At 39.4% G+C, this 16,766-nt stretch overlaps 1 protein-coding gene across 2 annotated transcripts in view; it reads right to left on the bottom strand.

Moving 5' to 3' along the window:
• Positions 1 to 16,518, bottom strand: part of LOC105918555 (prospero homeobox protein 1) — a 72,613-nt gene extending 56,095 nt beyond the window's left edge. Inside the window, exons 1-5 of one of the 2 annotated variants that reach the window (XM_036127975.1) lie at positions 16,048 to 16,518; positions 12,511 to 12,928; positions 11,799 to 12,392; positions 10,406 to 11,623; positions 3,589 to 3,696 (exon numbers count right to left, since the gene is read on the bottom strand). In XM_036127975.1, coding sequence (XP_035983868.1) covers positions 3,589 to 3,696; positions 10,406 to 11,623; positions 11,799 to 12,392; positions 12,511 to 12,861 — 2,271 coding nt within the window. In that variant the 5' untranslated portion in view covers positions 12,862 to 12,928; positions 16,048 to 16,518. The remainder of the gene's footprint in view (positions 1 to 3,588; positions 3,697 to 10,405; positions 11,624 to 11,798; positions 12,393 to 12,510; positions 12,929 to 16,047) is intronic. The other variant, XM_012853667.3, reaches the window with a different exon arrangement.
• Positions 16,519 to 16,766: the final 248 nt, after the last annotated feature.

Below are 16,766 nucleotides of genomic sequence, written 5' to 3'. Positions count from 1 at the left end.
GGACACACCAAACCGTAGTTTTTTTATGAATGGACTGCTCTTTTATTTTATTTTATTTTATCTTATTAAAGAGTCCTACTCATGCAGAGTACCTTAAGGCTCCATTCTTGGCCCCTTCATCTTCTCTCTTTACCCCGTCCCATTGGGCTCAGTTATAAGAAACCAGTGTTTAGCCTTATTTTTGTAATTTGAGCCTCAGTTAAAATCTGTGGTCCGGTCCAGCTTTTTCAAACAGACAACTGACCAAATATTTTAAGCTATTCTTAAAACTTGTTTAGATTACTGCTCTGCACTTAACTCTGGTCTTAACAAAACTCCAGGGGCTTGACTGCAGCTGTTCCAAAACACTTCTGGACTTCTTTTAACTGCTACCATGAAACAAGAACACAATTTTCCGTTTTAACCGCAATTCATTGGCTACTGGTTCAAATTTGGATTGATTTTAAAATTGTTTTATTTCTTTAAATATCTTCATGGTCTTGCTTTCTAGGATCTGTCAGTCCTGCTTCATCTATATGCTCCTCTTGTTTGTTCAGGTTGGCAAGTCAGTTTTTATTAGTCATTTGAAAAACAAAGAGAGTGCAAAGAGGTAACGACACTTTCTCGTTGTTGCACCAAGATTCTGGAATGAAATATCTTATAGGCAGACTTTCTGTTTTTAAACGTTGTCTTAAAACACAGCTATTCTTTTTAGCTTTTAACCAAATTTGAAATGTTTATATTTTATGTGCATATTTTATCTTTTTATTTCTGAAAGTGTAAAAGCCTATTTGGGCATTTTAATATGCAATTTTGCAATAAATGACACTTGTGAAAAACATGCTTGTAAAAAAAATATATATATTTTTTTATTTTCAAGCACTTTCCAGAATTGGAATGAAAACATCCTGGTGCCAGAAAATGCTAAAATCTGGCCTATAATGGCTAAATCACTAATCATAACTCCCTGATGATTACACAATGTGTAAACAAATGTGTAAATAAATAAAAATTTCATGCAGAAAATGTTTTTACATTTTAGAGACAAAAAGACAACAAATCAACAAGCATTAAAGTATAGTTTATGGGTTGGGTTTCTGCAATGTTATCAGCATGTAAAAAATCATCTTCAGAACCAATCTCTGCTCAAAATAGTGATCTGCACCGCATAATCTACTTTCAGCAGTTATCATCTATTATTGCAACCGTAAACTGCAGAAAATACAGGCAGAGTTGCTCTCTCTGCCTTTACTCCCTCGGCTCCTATATCAGTGTAGAGGAGGATGGGGTGCGTTATGAGGTGAAGGGATATTTCAGCTAGTTATACTCACTGTAGTGCGGCAGCGTCACTTATTTTAGAGCCCAAATAAGCGACTTCACTTTCAGAAACAAGCCCAAAAAAACTGCAACCCGCAACTCATTTACAAGCGACTTTAGAAAAAAGAAGACCTAAGTCGCGTTAGATAAGCGGGCTTGGCAACAGTACGTGCGGGTCTGTTTTGCTACAACCTCTAGAAACTACGGAAAGCGCAGAGGGCAAAAAAAACATACAGTCCGGAGAGTGCTGCTTGCAAAATAAAGCATTCACGCGATTAACGTCTGTGGTATGGTCTAACAAAGTTAATGCATTAAAAACGCGTTAAAACTGACAGCCCTAATTACTAGTTTTTAGAGTGTCTAAAGCACTCAGGGCAACTGAGTTTTAATTTAATCTGCTAAAAAGGGGGAAATACAGTTGTTTTGCAATGAAGAATAAGTTCTTCAAAAACAGCTCAACAAAACGACACAATCTTTATGGCCCTGACTTTAATAAGAAAGTATTGTAGCTGATTATAAAAGGCACAATCTGAATTATAAGATTAACATCCAGGGAATGAAAACACACCCGATTATCATTAATCTATGGGTTTGTTTATCAATATAGACCTATGACCTCATTTTTGACTGTGGTTGACTTTCATCAAGCCTCCCTATGGACCAACATTTTCCCCTCAGCTGCCACACTTGAAACACGTCCGGGGGCTCACACTTCATCTTTACACGTAATCCAGCTGCTGATTTTTCCCTCTTTTTCAGCTCCATGCATTTCTAGACTGTAATTTCTAACCTTTGTTGTCACCTTTCGCAGGTTAGTAATCTCAATCTCTGCCCTGACCAGACATTATATCTTCTATATTGTGCAGGGTACTCTAGTGAGTAATTGTGCGTGCCGCAGGTTGAGTTTGAAGTTGTTCTTCTAGCACATGTGATGTTTGTGGTCCGAGCGGACAGAATGATTACTTTCTGCTTCGCTTTCAGCCCAGCAATATTCTTAAAGGCCGAAGCCTATATGAGATAGTGCTTTTATTTATGTATTGTTATCCCAGATTATAGGCCTAGCTTTTCAAGATCTGTGTCTCACTGGTTCCTAGTGACAGTAGAGTTTTTTTTATTTGGGAGCAAATTGTCCAGTCCCAGCATAATTTATTCTACCGTGTTGAGGTGGGCAGATTTTTTTTTTTGCGTTTTCCATGCATGCGCTGCACGTGAGAAATAAACAGTGGGAAAAAATGCATAAATAAATAAAGGCTGGTTTAGAGGGAAGAGGAGGAATGAGGAGGCCTGAGATGATGCCCCCCCCCCCCCCAATGTTACAAGTCCCTCAAAATGGCCCTTAAAAGTACGCACTTAAATTAAGTGTTACTAAATTATGCGTACCTGAATCAAGTGTAAGGCAACACAGCAACTCAACGAAGCACCACTTGTTCTATGTCGTTAAGATTGAACATTATAGAACAAAACACAACTACTAACTCTCCCATTAATTTTATTTGGGAAATTTTGCTGAAAGACATGAAACATAATGGCACACGTTTTGAAGGCTGGGCGCTTGCTCCGAGGAAAGGGATAGGAGAATAGGTAAGAGAGTTGAGGCACAGAAACACAGCACATGTAGTTCAGAAACAATTCAGAATTAATAGAAACAAAACTTATATAAAAAGATTGTGATGTTTCAGACTGAATCTGGTTAGCAGATCTATTTTCTGATCTAACGTGCAGCAGTGGCTGTTTCAGAATGAAAGCTTTATAGGTGGAGACTGCTCTCCCCTCTTCTCTGTACTGCATTCTGGCTTAAATCCTTTCAGCGGTATGCAGTATCCAACTGTATCGGCTTACTTTCATCTCTGCTTGCCAGATTAAATGTCAGTTTTTAGCCAAGGATTGTGTGAAATAAATGTCTAAATAAATGTGTACAGTCCGGTGCGAATTATATGTTTTTTTTCTCGTATTTATGACGCATTTTTTGACTGATACAACTTATTTTCATGAGTGAATTATAGTCCGAATAATACTGTAATTCTATTTTCACAATTTCACACTGCTTTGCATTGGCTAGAACAGCAGTTACCCTGAGGATTTGATGAAGGCTATAGATTTTATGACCAAATTAGAAATTAATGAAAGGTATGTTTATTTTAACAAAAGCTGTTTTAAATAAATGTTCTTTAAAATCATTCTCAGTCAGACTACAAAGGGACATACAGCACGACATGATACAAAATGGCACTAAAGAAGAATAGTGTCTTTTTCAAAAGGGAAGAAGGATAAAAATAAAGAAATGGGTCTTACCTTGACGTCAGAGAAGAACATTTTGAGCATGTTGGAGGAAGGGTAGCGAGTGTAGAAGAACATTAACTTGGCTTTTTTGAGATGATTTGGAGACAAACCCTCCTGAATCTGAATCATAACAGGTTAAGGAGCTTAAAGGTGGTGGAGTTATCAAAAACTTTTAAAAGAACACACATAGAGAGTTTTGCTACTAAATCAGTCCAAACTGTGATCTTCTGCATTTGTAATGATAAAGCCTACACGACATGTCCTTTGCAGTATGCTGAACCAAAAATCAGCTCCTCACCTCAGCACAGAAAACTGAGCACAGACTAACACATAACCAACTGCAACCAAGGGAGTAACTTTCTTCTCAAATTACATATTTTCTTCAATTCACAGTAATATCCTTACAAGTGTTTTGTAATCATTACAGAGCACAGTGTAACATAACAGTGACTCGGGCTATTAGCACACTAGGAACACTTCTGTCGACAACTTTCCCTCACTTTTTAGCCAACTTTATGTTTTGTCCAGTCTGATAAAAGAGTATATATATATATATATATATATATATATATATATATATATATATATATATATATATATATATAGATAGATAGATAGATAGATAGATATATGCTGGCTTGCATCTTAGCTATAAAGAGTAACTGTTTTCATTCAAATTTTGACGTGTTAATGTAGAAGTTGTGACAAATTTCAGTGCTATGGGGACTGCCTCTGTAGTGGTCTAAATGGACATATTTCTAAAAAAAAAATCTAGCTTTTGTATGTTTTCAGTTTGTCATTCTTAGAACTTGAGTATTTTTATGAATTCTAAAGATAAATAATAATAAAAATGCTGAAATCTCCTATTTAATTCAATTGTAGACTTTAAATTATACCTGAATGATTACATATTGCCTTTTATATTGGTTCCTATTCCATTTTTGCTCCAATTGTCTCTCCTGAAATATGAGAGGTCACGAACCCTTAAAATATAGTACATGTAAGCTCGTAAATTCTAACATAAATTAGAGTACTTTAAATCTTCAATGTGGATGTGAAATATCTAGAACCATACATAGGTATGAATTGGTGCATAGCTGATACAAATTGAGTCTTGGCAGACAGTTTTCTTCCATATACCCAATAACCTCAAGTGCGAAACAATCAACAGTGGTAAACATTAAAGGGTGAAATGCTCAGCACCCAAAAAATCATAAATAGTCAGGATAAAGGGATGCTTTAGTTATGGCTTAAACCAAACTTGCAGGGATGGGTTGTGAATCTTTGGCCTCATTAAAGAATGCAGAAAACCAAATATATTCCTCCAAGTACTGAAAATGTTTGTCCCATTTAAGGCCAAATTAGACATAAAAACCCTATGGGCCTGATGTTGTGGTGAATATGGTAGTTTACACCCAAAGCAAACACAAGCACCTGCTGGCTTTTGATCAAATCCCACAATCAACCTGCATCCCACAGTCTCAGCGACAAAAATAATAATTGTGAGGGCCTTGGATTCAGGAGCGCCCAAAGCAAGTGTGTCCAACAGCGAGTGACTGTTAGTGTGTGTGTGTGGTCGCAACAGCTGTGTCCCACCATGCTGCCATTTCCCTACCACATTAAAAAGCCTATAATCTATCAGAGAAGATGAGGCAATCAATGGAGCCCCCTGCAAGGTCAATTAGCACACACACACACACACACACACACACACACACACACACACACACACACACACACACACAAGAAAACCTTAGGGGCCATGTACAGCTGGAAAAAGAGGAAAGAGTGGCATCAGCTTTCTGGTGTAAAGAAAAAAGGGAAAAAAAGAGCAATTTGAGGAGAGAATCAAATTTGAAATCATAATGGTGTGCCACATTTAAATTTCAAGGGCTTTGCCATTCACAAAATATTATAGTCACTGCTCCAAATCATAATTAAGCAACATCTGGAAAGTGTCATGATGCAGCCTCCATGTTCAACTAGAAGTGAGTCTCAGCGTGAGCCATCATTCATTTAGAGACTGGATCATCATGTCATGGGACAAAAACACTATCTCATTGTTAACATTCATGCCAACCAGTCACTGTACCCACTCAGAACACACACTAAAACCCTGCACAAAATGTACTATTTTCTTTGGACACAAACAAACTAAACGGGACTAACAGTGAATAAGTGTGAGGTAATATAATGAATAAAGAGTAAATGAGGCATTGTTTTTGATGTAATAGTAGCTCAAGGGGGTTACTGAATAAACAGCAAACATGTTCTTTTTCCTCCTATTCCTCTTCCTCCCAATTTACTCCTTTCTTTTCCTATTGGTCTGTGTTTAGCCTAATGCATAGCTGTCAAATAAGCTGCGAGTGTTGTGCAGAGCTCACTCTACCAGCGGTAACTTGACCTTGTTACCAGGTGTGTGTGTGTGTGTGTGTGTGTGTGTGTGTGTGTGTGTGTGTGTGTGTGTGTGTGTGTGTGTGTGTGTGTGTGTGTGTGTGTGTGTGTGTGTAAATGGAAGAGCAGGATTGAGAGGCAAAGAGGGAGGGTGGAGGGATAAATTCATATATGAATGGAGGACATCTGCTCATCTTAATACAAAGGATTAAAGATACACAGACCTGAGTGTGTTCACTGTAAAAGGCAGCCTTTCAGGTGACTGATGATCATTGCAAAATGCCTTGAAGGGACTGCAAAGAACAGTAACATGTCCACTTAATTAATAATTTATACACAAGTAAGTTTGATCCTTTGCTGTTTTGTACTTTCACAATTTTAGATTTGTTGTTTTTGAGGTTTTCATGGCATTGGGCTGACAGGAAAGGGTGTACGAGAGAGGGGGAGAGACATGCGGCAAAGGACCACAAGTCGAAGTCGAACCCTGGAGGGCCTGTTGAGGACATGTTGCTAACTACTGCGCCACCGAAGCCACCACGCAATTTTAGATCTTTAATACGCAACTTTTTCAGGTACAACATTATTTAAAATCCCTGTATTCACTTAGTTTGCCAATTTCACAAACACATGTACTGCTTTTATAGAGGGTGCTTTGAAACAATTTGTATTTTGTTTAGATAAGCCTTGTTTTCAATCTAAAGGAGCCCTTGGTTTTATCCAATTTCATTGCTGTTTGACTCGGTAAAACCCAAATCATACATAGTTGGCAAAAATGTAATTCTTTTGTTGAATACTGCTCACTGCAATTGCTTTATAAATACTTGCCTTCATATTTGATGCTTTACAAACAAATTTAGTTTAAATGGGACAAATATCACATGGTGGCGTAGAAACATGCAGCTGCTGGAGGCACCCAGATTTTTATGTTTGTCTTTGTGTTGTTCGTCTAATCGGCACTCCGAGCACTAATCCTATAATGTTTAAAAAATTTAAAATATTTAGTCTGTGTGTCTCTGTGTTATGTTATCCATGTACATCTTAAGCCGGGGTCTGTCTCAAAGGAAAATTCACAACTAACACATGGTGACAATAAAGATTCTTGATTTTTGATTGAATATTTCCACTTCAGTTACTGCAAGTTTAAGCAACATTCAGCTAAAAATAGATAAATAAACAGATTCTCTTGCAAAACATATCTTATTTTGACCTTAGTCTTAGCTTTTATCAGCTGGAGATTTAACATAAAAACTATAATCTCTCATATTTTATTAGTGTACTGGCCCCATTGGGGATCAGAACCAAAATCAATGGAGATAGTGTAATAAAGATATTTTTATTTTTTTGTACAAATGAAGTTATAGATGACATATGAATATTTATGTTAAAACTTCATAAAGAGTATTTAACTACCAAAAGAAAAAAGTGGATGCATAAATGTTAATGGAAATAGGGACAACATGCTATTAAATGGGTAACAAATTGAGGTATTGCTTGGCCAGTGAATTTACACCCTGAATCATCTACAATGAATACCTTTTATTTTTGATGAACATGCCCATTGAGACAAAAAAAGGAAATACTGAAAATGTGCTGAAATGGGTGTTATAAGCTCTACAGTAACATTTTACAATTCAAAAGAAAAATGTCCTGAAGGGAAATAGCTTGCTATTGAATTGCTTGCTAAAACTAGCATATCACCTAGCAGCTAGCAAGTGTTTCACACAAAGAGAGTTGTAGCTTTTTTTATTTTACATTGTATTCTCTAAACCATTACTGGCATGTGGCTTTATTTTGTATTCTTGATCTCAGGGCAAATTTGAAATTTAAAACGACATGAAAAAACTACACTATTATTATGGTACTGAGCGCTATCATAGAGTATGCTGTATTTAGGTTTTGATAGTACTGTTTAAGATTTTGTGTAAAATTCACTGAGCCTAGTTCTGGTTCTTCTGGATGTTTCTTCCTGGTAAAGGGGAGTTTGCTTCTTCACTGTGTCACGGCTCTTGCCGTCACATTTGTGTTTCCCCCTTTTTCTTTCTCATTTATACTAAGTAGGCTGCTTGTCCCTGTGAAAAGACCCGCCTACTTCCTGGTTTCTGGGGGTGCTGACCTCAGTCCCATCCATTGGTTCCCTCGGTTCCACTTCAACCAATGGCTCGTCACCACCTACAATCACCTCCTGCTCATAAGGAGAGCCCACCAGTTGATTGGGGCAGCTTGTCACAGCCATTTGACTTGTGCGCCTCATGTGAATGAGAAATTGTTAGTTAGCTGATGCATTTGTGCTTAGTGGAGTAGCTCATATAAGTTTATGGTTACCCATTTTGGTTTGTGTTTAGTAGCCTGTGCCAGTATCTTTTGTTGTGTTTGTTTGATGTGCATTTATTAACTTGAGGCCAGAAAGAGGGTGGAATTAGGGCCAGAGTCCTCACTGACTACCACATTGAGTTTTCCTATGTTAGTTTCATTAGGTGTAGTGGGTGCTGTGCTCTGTGTTTTTTAGTAAGAATCTCCTCTGTTTAAATGTATAGTTAGGCACAATCCTCCTTTTGAGGATCTCTTTTATTTTACTTGGTTTGTTATTTTCACAGCACCCTCATCCACCCTTCTTTTGTTTGTGTCTGGCTTGCAGCTCTTGTTACCAAATAAATTATCATTTTATAAGAACTTACCTGTTTTTGCCTATATGTTTATGACCCCACTCCCCTAGACCAACAGGGGGTCGTAACAACTGTCTCTACATGCATGCTCGGTATAAGGGATTGCTGCTGTGGCATATGAAAGTGTCTCCATCTTATACATGCCTCTGTAGCGAGTTGGCATAGTGAGTTTTGCTATCTTTCTATCAATTGTCAGTTTATTTAGCATTTATTTACCGTGTTCTAGTAGCCTAGACCACGCACAGCCCACCCAACCCCCATGTTCCCTGGTCCACCAGGCACTGCCTCCTTTAAGCACATTTTTCAAACATTAGATGTGGTACCAGTAAGGCTCTGTTACAACAGTAAGTTACCCTTTAAGATTTAAAGATACTCTATATGTTATGACAAAAGTTATTTTTCTCTGATAAACATAAGGAAAAAAAAAAAGATTTTGCAATGTCTCCCCAAAAGAAATGGTTTAAAGCAAGGTTCCTGTCTTCATATAATGATCTATTTCAAATATTTGTTTTTATCTAACAAATGAACAAGGTAGCATTCTGGTATGAAACAGCTCAACAAGATCAAGAGCTGTGTCAAATACAGTATTTCTTGTACTTCCATGAAAGCAACATCTACATTAGCTTTGAAGACTACTGTGATCAAATCCCCATCCCAGCTGCAAGGAGTTCCCGATGTCAGGTTCAAAGTCTTATGTTTCATTTTACTTTGTTGTTCAAATGTGTGCGTTTCTGCACATGTGCCTCTTTGCTCACTTGTGTGAAACAAAGTGAGGTGACCTGGAGATGCCCTCTCCATATGAAAGGTTAGGAACGAAAAGATAAACAGCTACCTGCAAACACCTGTCCACATGCACACGTCATGAAAGGCAGAGCGGGTGTTCCTGCGTGCATACACGTGTGTGCTAAACATACACAGCTGCTAGGCAACTAAGAACGAAGGGCCAGCAAATGAAAGTGAGTGGGTGGGTTCCAAAACAGTAACAAGGAGGAGATTAAGCTAAAAATGATAAAGAGGAAACTGTGCACATTTTAGATGTTACACTTCTCCTTATTGTTGCCCACAACACTAATACACACAAATTTAGAAAGCTGCCGTCAATAAAGCAAAACGTTTGCCTGCTCCTCTAACATGCTCTTTGAAATATGATTAGCTTTGAGCTCCTGTGAACAAGGTCTTACCTCACACACATGCACTCAGACAAAGTGAAATATGATTTGCTTTGAGCGTTTATGTACAAAGTCTTTGTGATGAAAGAGACCCTAACAGCACCAGAGTGTCTCAGACACTGCAAACAGTGTGTGTGTGTGTGTGTGTGTTGGCGTGTTCAAGAGGGAGCTCACTAGCCTCACCCCGCACCTTTAAACAACACAACCTGCTGTACAGACTTAAAAGAGCTTGAGAGAGCAGCGTGCGACCTGTTTAATCTTCCCCCTCTTGCAAGACCCGGCGCGCCCTTTTCATCTTCCCTACTCACCGAAAAAACAAGAGGTTCAGAGCAGGAACCAATGAATGCTAATTAATTGATATTAAAGACTTTTTGTCACTTTACCTCCTGCCACTGTTGTCTTTGTTATGAAAAATGTGACTGTTCAGGACAGGAGAAGGAAAATATTAATAGTAATATCCACGAATATAGCAATAAATTTGTGGTAAATCTTCCAAATTGGTATAGGCTGTATCTTTCAGGCTATGTTTTGAAGCTTTGCCATGCTCTATTAGCCTAAATTTAGCTTAATTATAGTACATATAGTATTATATGTTAAGGATACAGTGCTGCCTGAGTAGGGAGAAATGTCAGCCATATCCTGAAGATCTCCACACTCTGACTTGATGAGGGACAGTGACAGGCCCTCCGGTCCATGCTGGCTTTCAGTGCTATGCCTGTGGTGATGGTGACCCATGTGGCCCCCTCCGAGAGATGCCATTTTGGTTCTGATGCTGACAGTTTCCCGGGTTATGTCCATAGAATCGGGGGATACCCGACTGTGGTCTTTTGGTCCTGGTGGGTAGCCACCTCCACCCCCATGTGACCCCAGGGGATTCTGAAAGGGGTAACCCATGAGGGGGAGAGGAAACGGGTGGCGAAATGATGGAGGACTGAAGCCCAGAGAAGCTGTGAGCGGAGATGGTTGGAATGAGGAATGATGAGGAGGGGGAGGAAGAGAAGAGTTGGTGGTCTCTACTGCACTCCCACCATTTTTGCGCACTACCAGCGGCAGAGCCTCTGTTTGATCATTGGGTGTAGGCACGCCACTAAGCCTGCTGCTCAGACCGCCGAAAGGATCAAGTGGGCTGGGGATGATTACATCCCCAAAACAGTGCAGCCTCTGGTTGGACGAATGATAGTTAGGGGTAGGACTGCCTTCACCATTCAAGTTGAGTGCCAAATTACCACCACCAAACCGTGACTCTGGGGTAAGTGGATGTAGTGCTCCGAAAGGTGGTGGACAGGATGAGGATGAGTTGGAGGAAGAAGAAGGTGCAGCTGGTGTACTGCTGTGGCAGCCGTGATGGTGACTGGGGGTCTGCTTGGGTGAGGAGAAGCCTTTAACAACTGTGTCAACAACCTGTGACACGGCACAGTTCAGCTCCTGCTTCAGAGTCTCGGCCAACTGCCTACCTCCTCCTCCCCCACCCCCTGCTACCGCTCTCCTTTTCACCCTTTCTCCATTTCTTTCCTCTTCTTCTCGGCTGTCAGCTTCCTCCTCCATTTCTCTATCTATCAAGGCTTGCTCACGGAGGAGGGCTCGGGCTCGGTCCAGGAACAGTCCTGGGTCCAGTTCAGAAAGATCATCTTGTGTTTGCCCCCTTCTGTCTCTGTGCCTCTCCTCCAGGCAGTCAGAGCGGATACTGTCCTCTGAAAGGTTGCCATCCTCCTCTCTGTCCCCTCCTCGGTTGGCTTCTCCATTCACCATATTTTCTTCCTCTTCCTCTGTCTCGGAGTCATAGATCTGGTAGAACTTCTCTTGAAGTTGGCGCAGTTGTTTCTGAACAAAGAAAAGACATAACACATATGGGTTGATCTTCTTTTTGCCCCTGATTGATTTTTTTAGAAGCTCAGGGGAGCCCCTATACTATCTCAAAGTCTAATTTAAGCTTAAGAATTAAACTGAAGAGAAAGCTTTCAGACATGAGTGTGGAGTGTTTTTTCTAAAAGGTTACCTGCATGTCTTCAAGTTGTAGTTTGAGCTGCCTTCTCTCTTCCTGTCTCTGCTCCTGTCTGGAACAAACCAGCTGGGTGAAACTGTGTTGCTGCTGGGGGAGACGCTGCTTCCTCTTATTCTCTCTGTATACTTCACCAATGCCAATCACTCCGCCTCGTGAACCAGAAGAGCTCAGAAGGGAAGGGCATTCACCATGCCGGCTGCTGTTGTGTGTGCCGTCCTCTATTCTGTGGCTGTTACTGTTGCTGCTGCTGTTTTCATTCTCGTGGTTGCCTTCTTGGTTGTGGTCACTGCAATTGGGACGGACAAGCGGGGAGTGACTCATGCCACGGATTATGTTTTCCACGCGGGCTCTCTTGGCGCGGAGATGCTCGTCCGACAGTCGGTCTAAGTCGAAAGAAGACAAGGACTGAGAAGAGGTGTGTGAAATGTGATTTGAGGGGGGTGGTTGTCGTCCAAAGTTGGAAGAGGAAGATGGAGGAGGTAGCTGAGGACCAGGGGAAAGGCAGTCGGATGGACTGTCTTGTGAAGAGTTACTACAGGCGTCTTCAGCCTGAATCTCTGAACCCCCACTGGACAGGGCACCACTACCCTAAGATAAAGAAACAAAGGCAATACATTTATAATGTTTTAGGCATATCAGTAATTTAATTTGGGCTTTAAAGTTAAGGACATGTTTTTTAAACTAAAATCTGCAGATTAACTTGTACCTGAAAGCCTGAGTCACTCCCTCCATTCTTTCCAATATTGTTCTTTAATAACTGGGAGATGATTGTGGCCCCAGGAAAAGGAATCATGGCATCTTCATAAGAGTTGGCCCTCTTTAGCAGCTTTCTGAGGACATTTGTCTTCTCGCCGTCACCATTTGTGGCCCCATGGCTGTGACTCACCAGTGAGCAGTCTCCATCCTGATCAGGGCCGTGTGACTGGTTCATGGCGTTGAGCAGGGTCTCCCGGGTACGGGGGAATATTGCGCTACCCACAGTCCTTTTCACCCCGATGTCGACACGTCTGCGCTTGGTTTGTCTGGTTAGGAGGGTGGTGCTGTCATGATCAGGCATCCCGCAGGGCAGCTAAACAGGCATGTCCAGGGGGCCTCACAGTCAAATACACAGTGAGAGGATTAGCCTGTCCATTAAAAAACAAAGTAAAGACTAATTGAAATGGGTAGCTATAATTAGTTTAATTTTGAAATTATACTTGTTCAAATAATCTAATTCCACTACTGCAACATTTCTTTTGTCTGTCCTATTATTAAGGCATCAAAAAGACAAACCTCAGATAAAAACTCAGAAGAACAACAGCAAGTCACTTCAGTCAGTGAGAGACAGTGCTAAACACAAAAAAGGAGGAACCTGTTGCACTTCTTGAAAATAACTCATGGGAAGCACTGGAAAAAAAACACTGCACTCTTTAATATAGCTCAAGGAGATATTCCCATAGGGACATAACACCTGTCTGTAATATTGAAAATCATTTCCTCTGCATTCCCTTGAAGGGTAACCTTGATTCCTGTGTCTTGGAAGGAGCTGGGAAGAGTCAACAGATTCTTATTATCTGAGGCCGAAATGAAATGTTTTTCATCCTAATTGTGTGCTGCATTATTAATAATTGTCTTTAATAAAACCATAAACCCAAACAAAACAAAAAAAACACAGAATTATTGGTTTCTTATTATTCAATTTGTCAAAAAGGAGTCACAATTGTGAATATTGTCACTGACACCTACATCCCCAAACTCCTTTTCTCCACCTTTGTCACAGGAAAACATGCCCCAGTATTGATCAATTTGGCCACACTAAACCTTTATAGAGACATGAAGCAAATGTATGGCTTTGTGCCATAAATAGAAGTAATGCTAACAGCTTTTTTTAAACTATTTCTCTGCTTAGCAATTAATTTACAAATGCATGCGAAATAGACACATTATATCAGGTCTAAATTTGGTCTTTATTATTTGAGTAAAACTTGTCTGAATGCCTTTTATTCTGACATAATTTACTGTGGTGGCAAAGCGGTGAACCCAGCTTTCTGTTTGTTTCCCAACAGATGGACGTTGAACTTTTTTAAGTAAACGAGTAAGGTCAAAGTGACGTTACCCAACAAAATTTCACAATACAACCCACTAAGTATTTTTTCATTCAAATGAAACAAGAGGATAATTACTTTGCAAAACATATTACTTTAAATTTCTTCAAACGGCAGTGTGCAGAGAGAGAAGCCAAAGGAGAATTAAGTCAACTCAAACTAGATAAAAAGAGTTATACATCACATTCACTACAGTGGATTTAACTTTGGTTTCATGTAAATAATAAAAGATGTCAAATTAAATACTAAACATTACTCAATATCAAAGTAATTGCTAGATGTAATTTAACTGAGATTCAGGTTTCAAGTTAATAATTGAAGCAAAGGCACAGTGCTGGAGAGAAAGACGCCGAAAATGACAACCTGGGAGAGAGCTTTTCCTTTCATACTTACAATGTTTGGATGTTTACCATTAAATGTGTTGTGCTATTATTTGTACTTGTTTGTTTGTTTCTTTATATATATATATATATATATATATATATATATATATATATATATATATATATATATTACTTTTGGGTTATGGTTAGGGTTAGGGTTGTCCATCTTCTTAAAAATAGCTGGCCTACACGGCAGAAGCTTTTATCCTGGTGGAGCTTAAAATCTAATCCTATGTGGTAATTTATTAAATTCTCCAGTCATAGCATTTTTAAGCTTTAATTATCTATTTATATCAGAAACACCTACACCGTGAATGTTTGCAAAATCCCTATGACAACCAATGTTATTTTCATATTTATTCAGCTTTGAACTGCCTGTAGACCACTGACTGAATTAATTTAAATGAAAAAAATCTTACAAGTCCGTATATCAGTGTTCAACATCATCAGATGATAAAGTATTGCTTTCAACATTTCTTCTAAAAATAATGGCACAAGTTTTGAAAACTGTTCCAGAAGAAAGTTATTACCTGCTTAAACAGACAAGCAGCAGTGTCAGCGTTTGCATGTCTTGCAAAAGATTTCAGGCTAATGATTGTAGGAAAATGCCTAACAAATTAAAGTTATTTCCAGCACAGTTCTTCAGAACAGGGATGCTCCCAAAGCAGGTGTGAAAGTTTAATTGGAATAATCTGCAGTACATTTTTTATCCAGGCATGAATGCATACATTGCTACCTGTTTGCATTATTTCTTCCAAACTTTATATTAAAAAGTGACATTTAGAAATAGATTAGAAAGCTTGAATCACAAAAACAGAAAGTATTTTCTATAAAGTCTCTTAAAAAGCAAGTTGAGATTTTACACGATGTCTTCCACACACATAAAACAGACTAAACTTTGGAGCCTTTGTTTAAAGGTGTACTGAAAAAGAGATGTGAGACGGAGTACATGCATGGTTTTGGTGTCAAAACTGAAACTTGAGTGTTAATCTGAATTTAAAGAGCAGGAAAACCATCTCTGCAATTGAGAAGTGAAATTGTAAGTGAGCAGGTAATGACTGGAAACGCCTTTTTAGTATCTAGGGACTGAATAAACAAGAAGCAGGATTATAATTACGCAATACAATGAAATCTGAACGCTTTAAATTATATTTATTAACACTTTGCTTTATATTTAAACTAAAAATTACCAAATGAAATTTAGAAATATATATTTAAATATATTTTTTTTATGTAAACGTGAGTATAATTTAACAACAAAAATCTGAAATCTATAGTACATTATTTCTGTCAGTGCGCTCCGAGTCCGGGGTCACTTTTACGCACGGGAGATAAAGAGATGTGCGGATCTTTGCTTTATTCCAAGCAATAACTAGTTCGAGATAATGACAGTCAGCGCGAGCAGGATGAATCCATGCTCGTCCACTGCGCACATTTTATCTATAAACACCTTTGCGTTTATGCGGCGTTTCTTCTTAAAGCAGAAGCCAGATAATAGTGAAAATTGGTCAACCTTTCACTTTCTTGGTGATCTATTAGTTTTAATTTCAAAACTAAATTACTTAAAAAAGTGGACACAGCCAAACCCGATCTAAACTGCATATAAAGCAAGTCAGTGAACTTTAATCTGTCTTTCTTTCAAACAGAAGCTGAACGCAGTTAGAGACAACCGGGAAAATGGATCAAGTACAAACTAAACCATCTGGAAGCTTAAAGTTGCGCTGGAGTGGATGATTCAAACTCGATCCTTGTTTGTAGAAGGTTTTTTCTACTTACTTCTTTCCTCAGCGTCGCTCCGTCGAGCAAGGAGCGCACAGAAGAGAGATCCACACTCGCCTTTGAGATCAATGCCGTAATTTACTACGGCCAAGTGGAGATGTATGCGTGTGCGCGCGGAACGTGCGTGGATGTGCGGGAGAGAGAATGGAAAAGCTCGCACAGGGACAGAGACAGAGTAAAAGCAGACGCACAGAGATACAGAGAGCGTGTGTTCCTGCGCGCCGCTCTCCTCCCGGGATGGAAAGTATGTAGTTATCGAGTGCACCCCTTAGCCGGCTCCGCGTCCCGACACACTCTGAGCGGACTGGAAGACTCTCAGGGTAAAGAAACAAGAACGAAGGGAGGAAAAAAACGAAGGATACGCGAAGACGCTGCGTCACCGGGCCTGGAGTGAGGTAGCGGCTTCACCTGACCAATAAGGACGAGGAACCGGAGGGGGGGGAGAGACGTTGGATTTTATTTATAAGGAGGCGCGCTGTCAGAGCGGAGAAGGAGGGAATGGAGAGAGGATGAATGGGGTAATCTGGGCTATCCCTCTTTTGCTTCAGATCTTGGCGATAATTGGTTGCTTTTAAACCGCTTTTAATAATTTCTACTGAACTAGGGATACATGATTTTTAACATAAAGTAACATTTATCCGTACTTTTCAACTTGTCTCATTCTACATGGTTAAATATCAGCCTTGATTTATAACTGAATAATTTTACTTTTAAAT

This window comes from Fundulus heteroclitus, chromosome 24 (assembly GCF_011125445.2).
Source record: "Fundulus heteroclitus isolate FHET01 chromosome 24, MU-UCD_Fhet_4.1, whole genome shotgun sequence".
In the NCBI taxonomy this organism is placed as follows: domain Eukaryota; kingdom Metazoa; phylum Chordata; class Actinopteri; order Cyprinodontiformes; family Fundulidae; genus Fundulus; species Fundulus heteroclitus.
The sequence above is the reverse complement of the archived record's forward strand: the minus strand, read 5'-3'. Positions and strand labels throughout refer to the sequence as shown.